Below are 15,810 nucleotides of genomic sequence, written 5' to 3' on the forward strand. Positions count from 1 at the left end.
GTTTTGGAAATAGATAGAATTCAGCTTATTAAATTCCTTTTTCAAATCTAATCTGAGTTGCCCACCAATTAACATCTGAGCTAAATGAGTACCATGGATTTTGGATAGAGTGGGGAGGGATTAAAATGCTTGTCAGTTTTTATTGCTGTCTGTGCCCCCGTTACAGAGATTCACCCTCTCTATCTGTCCTGTTTACCCTTATCATTGGACGTGAGACTAAAAGAAAATCCCAAATTTTTGGTTGCCCCCAGAAAAGTGATAGAGGGAAATCGTCCAATGGGGACACCAGTTCTGGTGACCTTGGGAGATTCCCTTTATTTGCAGGGATTTCATCTTACTTCTTGTTTGGCGATGGGACAGGACATGAAGGGAAATCTTTCCAATGGGACACAGATGGTGAAAAAAAAATCTGACAGGGGATATAACCCTCCCTTGCGCTATCCAAAATGAAGAAGTTTTGCCTATAGTTCTACTATAGCAAGGTTCCATTCTGCAAAACTGAATGTGACTAATAACCCCCAAACTATCTAGTTTGGACATAGCTATGTCCCGAGTGAGTCAGGTTGGAAGACTGTAGGCCTGTGTAACCTTTATGCCTGCAATTAATAGTAAGAAGAGGATCTAGGGAAGGGGGCATTAATGTCGGGCCCATAATATACATACACTGGGGGGCTTCAGCAGTTCATTAGTGTAAAATATGGGATGTCTCTAAAGCTAAGTAGTAAAAACTGAAGTCTAGTAGGGCCAGTCCTCCTAATAGCTATGTAAGAATTGACATGGCTTTTTTTTTAGCATGGTTTAAAATTTTGGGCCTGAGACATACTGGGGTTGATTTACTAAAACTGGAGATTGTAAAATCTGGTGCAGCTCTGCATGGTAGCCAATCAGCTACTAACTTCAGCTTGTTCAATTAAACTTTGACAAAAAAAACCTGGAAGCTGATTTTTATAAAGAGCTGCACCAGATTTTGCTTTCTAGTTTTAGTAAATCAACCCCACTGTTATATATTCTATTATTGAGTTTGGTTGCAACCAAGCTATCAGAAATTGACTTCTGAATATTGTTACAGAGTAACTGATACAAATCAAGTGTTTAAAATCTTTACAAAAATAAGAATTTCATGTTAATAACAAGTATCAAACCAGTGCGTGTTGTGCTGAAAGTCTCAAATATTTCAATTTATGCATAAAGAATACACGCAACTCACCTGTCAAGTTTCTCAGTCCAAGCTCACGAAGTCCGTATTTTCCATCCTTTAAGTAGTTCAAGAAGATGAACAGTGCGTAACGATCCTCGTACAGTTTGGTTCCACGAATGATGCGCAGATTTTCAAGTGGGAGATATTCAAACTGGTTAAGAGCCACAAGGACATACCCTGTCACTTCTCGGATGGACTGCAAAAACAAAGGAAATATGAGTCAACTGACTGTCCTGCACTCCACATTTTCACAGGTCTAACAATTTTTTTATATTGATCTGTAAATAAATAAACACATACAATTATTACAATTCTTAGGCACTCCTAAAGATGCCATAATCTGTGACAGGGCCCCATTTACACTTACAAGGACACCCACGTCTCACATACCATTAACATGTTCCCACCCGGCCTATGGGGCCGATGGCGCCTGCACAATACTTTTGTCAATCTGGGTGGACGTCATATGAAGTCCTCCTGGATTGCGCCACACAGCCGCGCAGTGACTCGATCTGTCACCGGCTGCGTCCACCGGACACCGATGACTAATCACTGTATCAGTCCGCTGCCGGTACCATGTGACCACTGTAACCTTTCACAGCAAATCACATGACAGTTGTAAACAATGGCTTTCAAGCTATACATTGTATACAGTTGTGTTGCTAGCTGTGATTGGTCACAGTGATCACATGGTACAGACCAGGTCAATCATGGCCTATCTGTGCCATGTGATCAGCTGTGGCCACAGCTAATTACAAAAAAACAAACTGAATGAGTCGATTTCATTCAGTAAAATGCTTGCATATAGCAATAAAATCCATTGCTATATGCAAACATAATGTGTTAAAAAAAAAAATACTGATCACTTCCCCAGAGTAGTACAATGTTACTTTGGTAACATTACATTGCTTTAGTCAAAGTGTGTTTAAAAATAAGATCGTAAGGCCCCTTTCACACTGGGGCGGTGGGGGCGTCGGCGGTACAACAGCGCTATTTTTAGCGCTGCTGTACCGTCGTTCTTGCAACAGTATTCGGACGCTAGCGGGGCGGTTTTAACCACCGCTGGCGGCCGAAAAAGGGTTAAAATCCCTCGTACAGCGCGGCTATAGCCGCGGTATTGCCGCGGTATAGCCGCGCTGTCCCATTGATTTCAATGGGCAGGAGCGGTGAAAGAGCGGGGAATACACCGCTCCTTCACCGCTCCAAAAAAGCGGTTTGCAGGACTTTTTTCACCGCCCTGCCTGCGCACCTCTTCAGTGTGAAAGCCCTCGGGCTTTCACACTGAACAAACAACGGAGGCTGTTTAGGGGCGGTTTGCAGGCGGTATTTTTAGCGCAATACCGCCTGCAAACCGCCCCAGTGTGAAAGGGGTCTTAAAGAAAAGAAAACTATATAACAATTTGTATTTTTTTAAATTCATACTGCCACTAGTCAGTATCCCTGATCACCGCCAAACCCATTATATGATGACACTGTACTGCACTGGTGACAGTATGTAATAGTATTTTTTTCAAAATTGCCAGTCTTTTTTCATATATTTGCAAATACATTAAAAAAAAAACAGTGGTCATTAAATACTACCAAAAGAAAGCTCTATTTGTGTGAACAAAATGATAAAAATTTGGGTACAGTTTTGCATGACCACGCAATTGTCATTCAAAGTGTGACAGCCCTGAAAGCTGAATATTGGCCTGGGCAAGAAGGGGGTAAAAGTGCCCAGTATTAAAGTGGTTAAACATCATTCTGTGTTCCAGTTGAGATCTCATAGGATTTCAGTATACAGGATGAAGGAATGTTATTTTAAGCTTTTCTCTGGTTATCTTCTTCAAACTTTTACATCTACTGTATGATCTTAATTTGATGCTCTTCAGAACGTCAAAATGTGAGGACATCACAAGCTTAAAAATACACTTTGACAAGCCTGAAATCTTGTTTTGCAACAGTGTCAGAATAATCCATTCTATCTAGATATCTATTATGTGTTATTACGTCTTTGGTTTGAAGTGCTTCTAAAGCCTAAACCAGGGATATGCAATAAGCGGACCTCCAGCTGTTGCAGAACTACAAGACCCATGAGGCATAGCAAGACTCTGACAGCCACAAGCATGACACCCAGAGGCAGAGGCATGATGGGACTTGTAGTTTTGCAACAGCTGGAGGTCCACTAATTGTATATCCCTGGCCTAAACAATTTTTACCTTAATGCATTCCTCCTTGCACTAATGTAAAAATTTTTAGATAACAGTATGGTTCTCTCACCTCCCCTTATACCTACTTCTGACACGGTGCCCTTTTCTTCCTGACTCCAACTGCTGCCAAAGCCTGTGACAAGGGAGCGGGGGCTGGGCTGAGCTGCGCTCTGCGTGTCTATGGGCGCAGGCAGCTTAGAATCAAGCCCACAGGTGTATGCCACTATAGGAAGCAGCTCAGAGAAGAGGAGGTGCCAGGAGCGCCGGCAGGGGACCCAAGAAAGGGAGGTTTGGGGCAGCTATTGAAATTCAATTGCACAGAGCAGTATAAACCTGTTATTTGTTTTTTTAAACAGAGTTTACAATCAATTTAAGCTAAAATCCAGAGCTGGTTATCCTGCCAAGAAGTGTGTGCTTTTTGTCTATCCAAGCCTGACATTTACAAAACCCCACCACATAGTACATACCTGATATAGACAGTAAAGGAGAAGCAACAGACCAATGAGCTCACCTTCAATCAAACCTTGACTTGTCAAGAGCCAACAAAAATGCTAATTCCTAAACTTTGATTTATTAATTTGCAATGGACAGCACATCGTATAGAATAATGAACAGCTGTGTGTGATTGGAGGTTTAGTATCTCAGATACTACACTGGTGAGATTGCTGCATTTGATTTCCTAGGTCTAAACAAATACTATATCCACTATAAGGCATCCTATTCTAGAATTTGATATTTATGTTATATTTCGGAAACTACAAAAATAGAAACCTGGATGGGTTGTAAAATTCTGACACTCCAAGATATGGCAAAAATGAGTTGGAATCTATGCAAGTACCCAAGAGAGATAAGAGACCAACAATGGAAAAGCCTACCAGAATACTCCTATAACTAAAAAAAAATCACTTTTATATGCTCTGAATGTTTAATGCTAAACTCCAGGCAAATTTAAACAAAGTAATACAGCTACAACTTTTTTACAAAGGCAACACAGTTTTTTTTGTCTGATTTTTACTGCTATTCAGGACTGAATTAGAAATATTTCCCCTTACTTATTAGGGACAGAAGCAGCATCAATGCAGATCTGACAGGGTTTATATCCTGCCGCCTACTCTACTAAAAAAGTGTTTTTATCTTCTCTTTGTTTATGATGGATAGTTCCCTTACTTCCTGTCTGGTAAAATATTGTCAGCAGGACAGGAAGAAAGGGAACATCTCTTTGTTTGTGCCATAGATAACAATAAAAAGTATATTTATTAACCACTTCGTGACCCCCTTCCGCACATTTACTGCGGCAAGGCAGCCGGCTACATGAAATGACATACCTGTACTTCGCTTTGTGCAGTAGCCTCTGGGGGCTCACACTGACAGGACAGAGGAGGAGCCAACCAGCGGGTCCATGGACGTGATGTCCGCCGGCCACCCGCAATCATTCCCACGTAGGCAGAACGGTGGTCTGCCTATGTAAACAAGGCAGATCACTGTTCTGACAGGGGAGAACATAGATATCTTGTGTTCCTGCTAAGCATGATAACGGATCTCTCTGTGTTCTCCCAGTCAGAGCAACCCCAGAGTTAATAAGCACCTCCTAGGGACACACTTAACACCCATCCCTGGTGTTAACCCCTTCCCTACCAGTGTCACTAGTACAGTAATAGAGTATATTTTTAGCACAGATCACTGTAATAATGTCACTAGTCTCCAAAAAAGTGTCAAAAGGGTCAGTTAGGTGTCCGACTTGTCTGACTGCAATATCTCAGTCCCACTAAAAATCGCTAAGCGCCGCCATTACTAGTAAAACAATTAATAAATAAAAATTTCATTAAAATATCCCATCATTTGTGGACGCTATAACTTTTGTGCAAACCAATCAACATACACTTACTGGGATTTTTTTTACCAAAAATATGTATTGGCCTTAATTGATGAAGAAATTAGATTTTTTTTCAATTTTTATATTCGATATGTATTAAAGCAGAAAGTAAAACATATTGGTTGTTTTTTTTTTCAAAATTGTCGCTATTTTTTGGTTTATAGCGCAAAAAATAAATAATAATAATAATAAAAGAGGTGATCAAATACAACCAAAAGAAAGCTCTATTTGTGGGGAAAAAAAGGACATCAATGTTATTTGGGTACAGCGCCAGTGCAATTGTCAGTTAAAGTAACGCAGTATCGTATCGCAAAAAAATATCCTGAGGTAAAACCTTCTGGGGGGTGAAGTGCTTAAATGCAAGCAGTGTAAGTATAGGCCTTTTGTTGCTTCTCCTTTCACTGTCCAGCCACAGGCTGGGAGAGGGACAAGACCTGCAAAATGTTACTTACCTGCAGCAGAGACAAATCAGGTCTTCTCCCCTACCAGACAGGGCGTGTTGTATGGCAGGCCTGTGAAAATGTCTGAACAGGAAGGACAGAAATCAGTTCTGGTCGAAAAAAGGACTCTGATAAATGTATTTTTATCAGTCTGCCTAAAGTCCAAGGCAATCATTACTTAATCCATACATTATTAGATGGATTAAACACCAATCTAATGTCAATGGCAGCAACAGACTTCCCCCCTACCCAGGTGACTTCTGGAAGTGCAAATTTATATGACAGTGGGTCAATAGGCTTGCCACGAGGAATGTGGCTGTACATCCAACAATTTTATAAGGGGATTAAATCACAAAGTGTGTTGATTAGAAAATCCCTATATATTCAATTGATTTATGAATACAAAGGTTTAGGATGTCCTGTATTCTTCTACAGCATAATATGTCAGAGATATACATTTCACATGTCATCAATAATACTCCTGAACTCTCTATATCATCATCATTGTATCTGTTGGTACAATCTAATATCTTCTATGTCATAGAGAAGGAACATCTTACCCAAGCTGTCACCTGTATAGTGGGAGGAGGATTATGATGGTCATTTATCACCCGTTACAAATAATATGTAGAAAAAGAAAATCAATGTGCCCTCAAGAAAGACATACAGATTACCCAAGAGCACCTCACGTCTGCATTTATTTTGTGTGTTCATAAATCAGGTACGACACTACAAAATATGCTGGAGCTTTCTGTTTACACATTGTTTAAATGATTAATGAGCACAATTTTTAGATTACACTTCATTATTATGATATTTATTAAAGGATAGATAGATATAGCTGGAAATTCAGTGAGCATATGGTCTAGAAAGTGATAATGGATTCAGCTGTATTAGGCTAATAAAGCATCATGTATGAAGGTGCATATCATTGCTACATGTCCAAATTGAAGTTAGCTGCAGACCTCATATAGTGTCTGGCATCATTGTACCTATCAATCTTTTGTTGCATCTTGGAATCCTTTTATCATATTGTGGATGTATCTTTTATTGGATGTTCTTGACTGATCCCAATCACAGCTGAAGTGAATGCAACTTTTTTCCCTTTAACATACTAAATGGGCACCATATTGAGGTGTAAGGGCATTCTCCTGTCATTGTCCATGAGTTTGCTCACATATTGTCTTTAGCATGGGTTCTTTTACTAAGTAGTTGACTGGCTTTGCTTATTATTCTGGCTCACTAACTCTTCTGATAATTACTAAGCGAGCATGTTTGTATCCAAGTTCCCAAGCCTGAGCTTGATGGTCTTTTACCGTATATATTTCTTATCTATAAGCCTCCAAACTCTAGTGAAACATTTTTTAGGTTTGAATACAGTGTGTAAAAGGCCAGGAGAAAGATCCACTTAAACTCTCTGCCTAGGCAGCCCCACCCCCTAATACCACACATGACTCCTTCAGCCTTCAGCCTGCAGGAGGCAAACAAGAAGCAGCAGGGCACAAAGCAGTGACTGGTGAAGTATCTCTTGTAATTAAAGTCATTGTAAAGTCTCTTTTTTTAATCCTATTAAAATAACAAACATACTTACCTCCTCTGTGCAGTAGTTTTGCACAGAGCAGCCTAGATCCTCCTCTTCTCAGGTCCCTCTCTGGAGCTCCTGGCCACTTCCTCCTGTTGAGTGCTCCCGCAACTTGCTATAGGGGCACCCGAGTTCGAGCTGCAGCTCTATGTATCCATTTAGACACTGAGCCATGATTCTGCCCCGCTAACTGCTAACTGAGTTTGATTGATAGCAGCAGGAGCCAATGGCACCACTGCTGTGTCTCAGCCAATCAGGAAGGAGAGTCTCGAATGGCACTTGTGGCCATCGCTGGAAAGAGATGGGGAACAGGTAAATATTAAGGGGGGCTGAGGTGGGCTGCTGCACACAGAAGTCTTTTTATCTTGATGCATAGACTGCATTAAGATAAAAAACCTTTTGACTTTACAACCACTTTAAACACTGCCCCCACTTACCCACTTACCACCTATTAAAGGGGGGGGCACAGGACTGAGTGGCACTTCTCTACTAACCATCAGTAAGGAAGCACTTCTCCACTGATTAGCAGTAGAGGGGCACCTATCCGCCAACCATCAATAAAGGGTGTATGTCTCTACTAACCAGCAGCAGGATGGGGCACTTCTCCACTGACCAGCAGAAAGAGGGGACTTTCCCACTGACCAGCAGAAAGGGGGGCTTCCCCACTGACCAACAGTAAGGAGGCACTTCTCTACTGGCCAGCAGTAAGATGGCACTTCTTCACTGACCAGCAGCAAAGAGGCTCTTTTCTACTTCACAGCAGTAGAGGACATACACCACATAAAGAAGAAAGGGGACACACACCACTGATTAGCAGTAAGGGAGCACACACCTCCAAACACCATGAGGAGGTACACACTGCTGACCAGCAGTGATGGAGCACAAACAACCAACTGTAATAGGGCACACACCACTGACCAGCTGTAGGGGGCCACACATTACTGACTACCATTAATCTCACTCTCAACCACTGCCAAAGACTCTTCTGCACCAAACACTCTGATGAGTCAAAGTAAGATCAGGCGTCTATCACACCGAGAAGTGTTGGATGCAGAAAATTCTTTAGGCAGTAGAGATCAACAGTAGGTAAGAATTAATTTTCTTTTACATGTTAACCTTTGTTTATTTTTTTTCAAATGTGACTCCCACTACACTGACCACCATCACTTAAGGGAGCATACAAAACACTAACCACAAACAATTATGGGGTAACTGATCAATGAACAGCAGCATTTCTAGGGGTACTTTCTCCTGCCTAATTTTCTCTGCAAGCTATGCCATGCATTACTCAGTCCTGACTACTCCTATTGCCACATTGTATACACTATGCTGTAACCTACATAATCATGATTGCTTGATTGTATGTTGTATGTTACATGACCAAACTATTGATTGTCTCAACAGTTGCTAGTTTAAATGAAGTGCTTCTGTAAGGTGGGCTCAGAAAGAAAAAGTGTTAGCTTTCCATATGCAGAAAAGTATATGTAATTAAAGAGTTTCATTTTTGTTTAATAATGATCCTTTGACCTGCTTTTTATATGTGTCTGTTAGGCAGTGGGGTTGATTTACTAAAACCAGAGAGTGCAAAATCTGTTGCAGCTCTGCACAGATTTTGCACTCTACAGTTTTAGTAAATTAACCCCACTGTGCCATAAGAACTTTGGCATGTGTGTACAGTGAATACAGTTAATATACACATGTTCTATTTATTCATCTTCTTTTTAAACTACTCCTACTATTACATGCAACCCAGGCACATCCACCATTTGCTGCAGCATCACAGAACTTTTTATCCATATGTACCCCATAGTGCCACCAACCTTTCACATTTGCAGGAATGCCCCTTGACTTTTGTTATACTTTTTTCCAATACCAAACAAAGTGCATGAAATGATTCTTTAAGTCTTTTTCCACTGCTCACATATGTATGTATACTCTCGCCAGTTCTCGCCGGTTTCGTTAGCCTTACCAATAATCCTCGCATTGTAATTATCACAAGGAAATATGTCAAACCTATGAACTCAGCCAACAAACAAAAATATTTAAATATAGTAAGTTTGCTGTTGAATATTTATGAAGCAGTTGAATAGAATGCTGTTTAGTAATGCATCTGCTCTTACCTGCAGCTGTCAGCACATTAAGAGGAGCTGCCACTTTATATTTTATACAAGTATTACTTAATTTCATTTTCAGTGCTCATTCATTCTAACAATGCCCTTCTGTCCCTTTTGTAAAGGTATTTAAAGAAGAGCAAGAGACTGATATTCTTTGTGTTTTGCGTTGACATGCAAGTGTTTAAATGATGGTTGTTGTCAAAGAGGTAGTCAGGGACTCAGGAAGGCATCAATCATTACTCAAGGGTCTAGGTTCTGAATTGATAAAAGCCCTGTGATCAAATGAGTTTGTCATCCCACACTACTATGACAAAAAGAAAGGTAATGGACCATGGAGCTTTTATGTCTCTATGGTGTCCTTTTATGAAAGTGCGGTAAAATACCGCTTTTCAGTTCTCAGGCATTCTCAGAGGAGATCGCTCTCTTCTGAGTGCCTGTTTATGAAAGTGTGTAGATCGCTTCTCATGTTGAGTTGAGGAGCGATCTACAAACGCCGGGAACTCCTGAGAATGGCTCCTCTCACTGTAATCTCGTGTGATATAGCGGGATTACAGTATGAGGAACCATAAAATACAAAAGTTTAACACAAATCAGCACACATTATTCCCCAACATATTAATAAAATAATAAAGTTAAATTCCCCCTACACAATATACATTAACCTAATTATAAAAAAAACATTGTTTTTATCAATATTTAAAGATCATATATGTCCCTATTTAAATGTGAATGGTGTATAGTAAATGAATGTAATGCACATATGTAATGCAGCTATACACCATTCATATAAATGCAAAATACATTTATAATCATTAAAAAAATAATTTTAATAAAGTATACAAGTATAAATATTTATTAATAAATTAAAATAAAATATATTTCATTATAGATAAACATAAAAATTGATAAACTGGTGCGATGCGAGAACACTGCGAATCCACTGCGGGTTCCCGCATCGCACCGACTCGCATGTCAGTTCACACTGCCATATGCAAATCGCTGGGGAGTGTCAATACATTGTTAAGGACACCCCCAGATCAGCTTGCATATCGCACTGCGAACTGACAGTTCGGACATGAATCGGATCGCATATGTGTGAACACTCATGCGATCCGATTCTGGTCCGAACAGAAAAAAGGGTCCTGTGCGTGTTTGCACCGAATGCAGTGCGATATCAGCCATACTATCTGTACAGCTGATATCGCACCGCACAGACATCGCATGTAATGTGAATGGCAGTGTGCTGCAAATAACATGCGATGCCTGTGCGATGTCCGGCATCGCGCAAGTGTGAACTGGGCCTAAAAGTTAACACCCCCAAATCAGTTCACATATCGCAGTGCGATCTGCAAACTCGGACAGTAATCGAATCGCATGGGTGTGAACACCCATGCAATCCGATTCTGCTGTGGACCAATAAAAGGGTCCTGTAAGAGTTTGGTCCGAGGGCAATGCAAATTTAGCAATACTATCTGTATGGCTGAAATCGCATCGCACAGAGATCGGATGTGATTTTGCACTGCGGTGCGAATCACATCCGATCTCGGACACCGCAGCAGTGGGAACTGGCCCTAAATCATATTGCATTTGCACCAAAATGGTACAGGACCCTTTATTTGGTCCGCACTGGAATCGGATCGCATGGGTTTGAACACCCATGCGATCCGATTCCTGCACCATTACATAGTTCGCACTGCGATCTGTGAAATGATCTGGGGGTGTCATTAACTTTACATTGACACCCGCAGTGGTGCGCAGATGTCAATGTAGGTGCGATGTGAAAACCCGCACAGGAATCACGCTGGTTCACGCATCGCACAAGTGTGAACCCAGCCAGAGACGTGAACATCTAAAAAAAATATATATATATATATCTATATATAGATACATATATATATATACACTATAAATTCCTATCCTGCTGGTTTTGGGGTGTGTAATGGTGGGGAAGGTGTGCTCTGACTGTTTGGTGAAAGAAAGAAGTCAAAAGACTTCTTTCTTTCTCCAGAATATCAGCCAGTTTCAGGCTTCTCACTCTGATTCTCCACCTCTGAAATGGTGAATCAGAAAGTGAGAATTCTGTCACAGATCGCCAGTGAGGTGTGGAGATCGCACCTTCATAAACTGGCCGTTTCTGTGAATTCTCACTGTGCTGAGATAATCAGCGGAGAACATGTTCTCCGCTGATTATCTCAGTTTCATAAACTGGTAAAGCGCTGAGATCAGCGGTGAGACTCGGGATCGCCGCTGATCTCAGTTTCATAAAAGGACACCTATGTGATGACTCAAGCTAACTCAGATTGGAAAAGTAGCATGTGAAGTGCATGGGGATTGTGGTGCTGGCTCCTGACCGGAATGTGCACAGTCTACAGGATTCATTCCCCCTTCACCCCCACTACGTCATATGTCCTGCCACGTTACCACAAGTCGACAGCCCTACATCCATCACTTTTCTTTTTTCTTAATGAAAAACAAATTTTTGAATATAAATAAATATGGATTTTCTATATAGACCTGCAACATGACCACTGAAGAGCTTCCCACTAGGGATGAGCAAAATTGGGAGTTTTTATTCACCCCAAATATTAGCAAAACTCAGGAGATTGGTGTCAGTGGTGAAAGTAAAATTAGAGTGTTATGTATATCCCAAACTTTATTTTGTATTAGTTCTGTGTCCTGTTGTGGAGATTTTCCATTACTTTCTGTCCTGGAGACACAATGGAAAGTTAAAGATATCTCCCATACGTGTCTACTTTGGAAGATTGCTCCTTACCTGCTTTTCTGGAAACAACTCACAAATTTTGGATTTCTCATCAGTTTCTATAGTCACCATTACAAACAGATAGGATGAATCTTCCCAATTGGGACACAGACAGCAATAAAAACTTGAGAGAGGGAATAACCCTTCTCTACTTCCAAGTGTTGCCTTTACACTTCAAGGTTGTTTTGTTAGTTTTCAAGAGGCCAATGGACTTAAAATGACCTCAGAAGGGTTATAGAAGTTCCTTTCAACTATCCAGAGCCAGTTCAGAAATAATACAAACAATAATAAATTTTAGTTTTCTATGTGACATCTGTATTATCATGGTAAAACCAATGCCTTCAGAGTCACTCCAACCATCCCTGATCACTTCCCAAGCACTTTGGACAAATTAGGATGAAGGTTCAGAAGTCCATATTATCAGTCTGATGATTCTTTCAACTGTTACTATGACTTTTAGCTTTTTGTGGCAGAATATGGCAATTTTCACTGCAACATATAGACATATTTAGTAAAGTACAGGCAGCATGGTGTAGCATCAGCTTATCAGTGCTGTGTAAGCAGGTAAACTAATTAAAGTCCACTATGTAAAACTTCTCAACCCCCAGCAGGCCTCAATAAATCTCTATGCGATCACTTCCCTAAACCTTCCAACCTTTTGTCCTACAGGATGAAAAATGTCCATATTCTGCAATATTGCCTTTAGCTTAGTTGACAGCACTGCATGTGTGCTCCTAGAAAATCTTTTATTACACTGTTGGACAAGTCCATGGTAAGCTGATCACAACACTCATCCACTATCATTTTACATGGGATATAACAATGCTACCCTGTGCATTATCCATAATGCTCAGCAAAATATCTTCATTACTGGACATCAACATAAAATGCCACAAAAGTTAAAACAATTACCCTGTCTGAGTGTACATGTGGGGCTGATCACGAATGTTGCTTAACAATTATATTAAAAATGACTACATGCACACTTTAGAATGACATAGTACCTTGTACCCTCTAAGCAGTGACCACCTTTGTTTCATAATGTTGTTTCCTGCTCTCCCCAGCTCTCTGTTAACCATCAGGGATACTCATCACACTTTGGGGCCAATAGGAAATCAAGAGCCAGAAAGAAGTGATAACATCTGGGTGCTGCTCCCTTATTAGAATTACTTTTTCAGGATGCCCTGGAAATAAACATGTTGAAGGTGCTTGCAATATGCTCTGACCTCTGATTTCTGATCACTATCCTGCCCACATGTTTGCTTTAAAAAAAAAACGAATAATGCTAGGTTTTGGATGGCATAAATTCCGATTTCAAAATAGATTTCCTGAAGTACTTTTGAACATTTGATTGAAGTATGTTTGAAATATAGAAAAAATAAGTGTAGAGCCCAGGGCCTCTTTATAAATTAACGATGCTTTTAAAGTTGATACTTCTAAAAAAAAAGTCTAAAAATTGATTTCAGCCCTTCCTCTGCCATAGCCTTAGATGGCTTATGTTGTACCTATAATGTAAAAACAGGTAAACCACATAATCTCACTGAAGCACAATAGAGAAAAGGCAGGAATTCTTGCTGGATCTATTATGCCTGCAGGGATGATAGGATGGCATTTGGCATCATGGCTGTCAAAGGAAGAGCAACATCTGGCTCTGTGGTGAAAGGCTGAGGATGTTGTTTGAGGCATTTCTCGATCAATATCTCATGGATGATCCAAGCTTTAGGGCACTGGTCCTTTGGATTGATCATGTTTATGTTAAGTTTCTGTTTCACGCTGCTCTAGCTTAATGTAGACACACACTGAGAGTAGCACGGCAAGGTTTCATTGACAGATGTAAATAATATCAGGCCCTGCAGTCAAGATGGGAATAAAGAAATACTGTTTATAGTAAGCACTCAAGCTGTGAAGGACTGCCCTAGCACTAACGGCCAAATTCCCAGTGTTGTCTAGCAATGTATTGATATTCATCGGAATGTATCAGGCTGCTGACTGTTACAAGGTCTGTATTGTTATACGTTCAGGCTTTAATCACTTGTGGACCGCCCCATGTACATATATTGCAGCAGGGCGGCCCTTAAGCACGAAATCACGTACTTGGACGTGATTTCTTTCATTGGCTCTGGGACGCACGCCGCCGGAGCCGCGCTCCCACTGTTCTTGGACACAGCAGAGGCCAATCAGCAGTTTCGGCCGGCACTGGCCACCGACGATCATTCGGAGGAATGACAGAACGGCAGTCTGTGTATGTAAACAGGGCAGATCGTCGTTCTGTCAGACGTGAATAGAGAGATCTGTGATTCCTGCTAATCAGGAACACAGATGTGTCTCTTCCTCCAGTGAGTCTTTTCCCCACACAGTAAGAAAGCACACCCAGGGAACTCAGTTAACCCTTTGATTGCCCCTCAGTTATTCTTTGATTGCCCCTGATGTTAACCCCTTCCCTGCCAGTGTCATTTATACAGTGTCAGTGCATTTTTTTTAGCACTGATCACTGTATTGGTGTCACTGGTCTCCAAAAAGTGTCACTTATGCCGCGCACACATGAGCGGACTTTACGGCAGACTTTGCCCGGCGGACTTTTCGACATACTTTACGACGGACTTTCTGAATGAACGGACTTGCCTACACACAATCCACCAAAGTCCGTCGAATTCGTACGTGATGACGTACGACCGGACTAAAACAAGGAAGTTCATAGCCAGTAACCAATAGCTGCCCTAGCGTGGCTTTTTGTCCGTCGAACTAGCATACAGACGAGCGGACTTTTTGACCGGACTCGATTTCGACGGATTGATTTAAAACATGTTTCAAATCTAAGTCCGTCCAACTTTTGAGAAAACAAAGTCCGCTGGAGCCCACACACGATCGAATTGTCCGACGAAATCCCGTCCGCCGGGCAAAGTCTGCCGTAAAGTCCGCTCGTGTGTAAGCGGCTTTAATGTCAGATTTGTCTGCCACAATGTCGCAGTCCCACTAAAAATCGCTGATTTCCGCCAATACTAGTAAAAAACAATAAAAAATAAAAAGTCCATAAATCTATCCCATAGTTTGTAGACGCTATAAGTTTTGCGCAAACTAATCAATATACACTTATTGGGATTTTTTACTATAAATATGTAGCAGAATACAAATTGGCCTAAACTGATGAAGAAATTCGATTTTTTAAATTTTTTTATTGAATGTGTTTTATAGCAGAAAATATTGTTGTTGTTTTTTTCAAAATTGTTGGTCTTTTTTTTTTTATAGCGCAAAAAATGAAAACTGCACAGGTGATCAAATACTACCAAAAGAAAGTTCTATTTGTGGGAAAAAAAGGACATCAATTTTATTTGGGTACAGAGTCGCATGACCGCGCAATTGTCAGTTAAAGTAACGCAGTGCCGTATCGCAAAAAAAGGCCTGGTCAGAAAGGGGGGTAAACCTTCCGGAGCTGAAGTGGTTAATGTATATCTAAAGGCAGTTTTTTTTTCTCTCTTTACTTGTCCCAGTGACTAATGTCACTAGGACTACAGGTAAAGTAAACTGAAACTTTTGAGTTGCCAACTGAAAAAGATGGGACATTTCCCAACAGGAACACCTATTCCAGTTACAACTGATTAAAGCCCAATACATACTGACAGTTTTTTTTTGTTCAACTCAGCAAAGGGCCGCAA

General features: G+C 40.8%; 1 protein-coding gene across 2 annotated transcripts in view; it reads right to left on the minus strand.

The window, feature by feature from the left end:
- Positions 1 to 15,810, minus strand: part of ERBB4 (erb-b2 receptor tyrosine kinase 4) — a 1,370,802-nt gene that overhangs the window by 694,121 nt on the left and 660,871 nt on the right. For both annotated transcript variants that reach the window (XM_073633560.1, XM_073633559.1), the window contains exon 3: positions 1,208 to 1,394. In XM_073633560.1, coding sequence (XP_073489661.1) covers positions 1,208 to 1,394 — 187 coding nt within the window. The remainder of the gene's footprint in view (positions 1 to 1,207; positions 1,395 to 15,810) is intronic.

The sequence above is a fragment of the Aquarana catesbeiana genome, linkage group LG06 (assembly GCF_042186555.1).
Source record: "Aquarana catesbeiana isolate 2022-GZ linkage group LG06, ASM4218655v1, whole genome shotgun sequence".
NCBI classification, from domain to species: domain Eukaryota; kingdom Metazoa; phylum Chordata; class Amphibia; order Anura; family Ranidae; genus Aquarana; species Aquarana catesbeiana.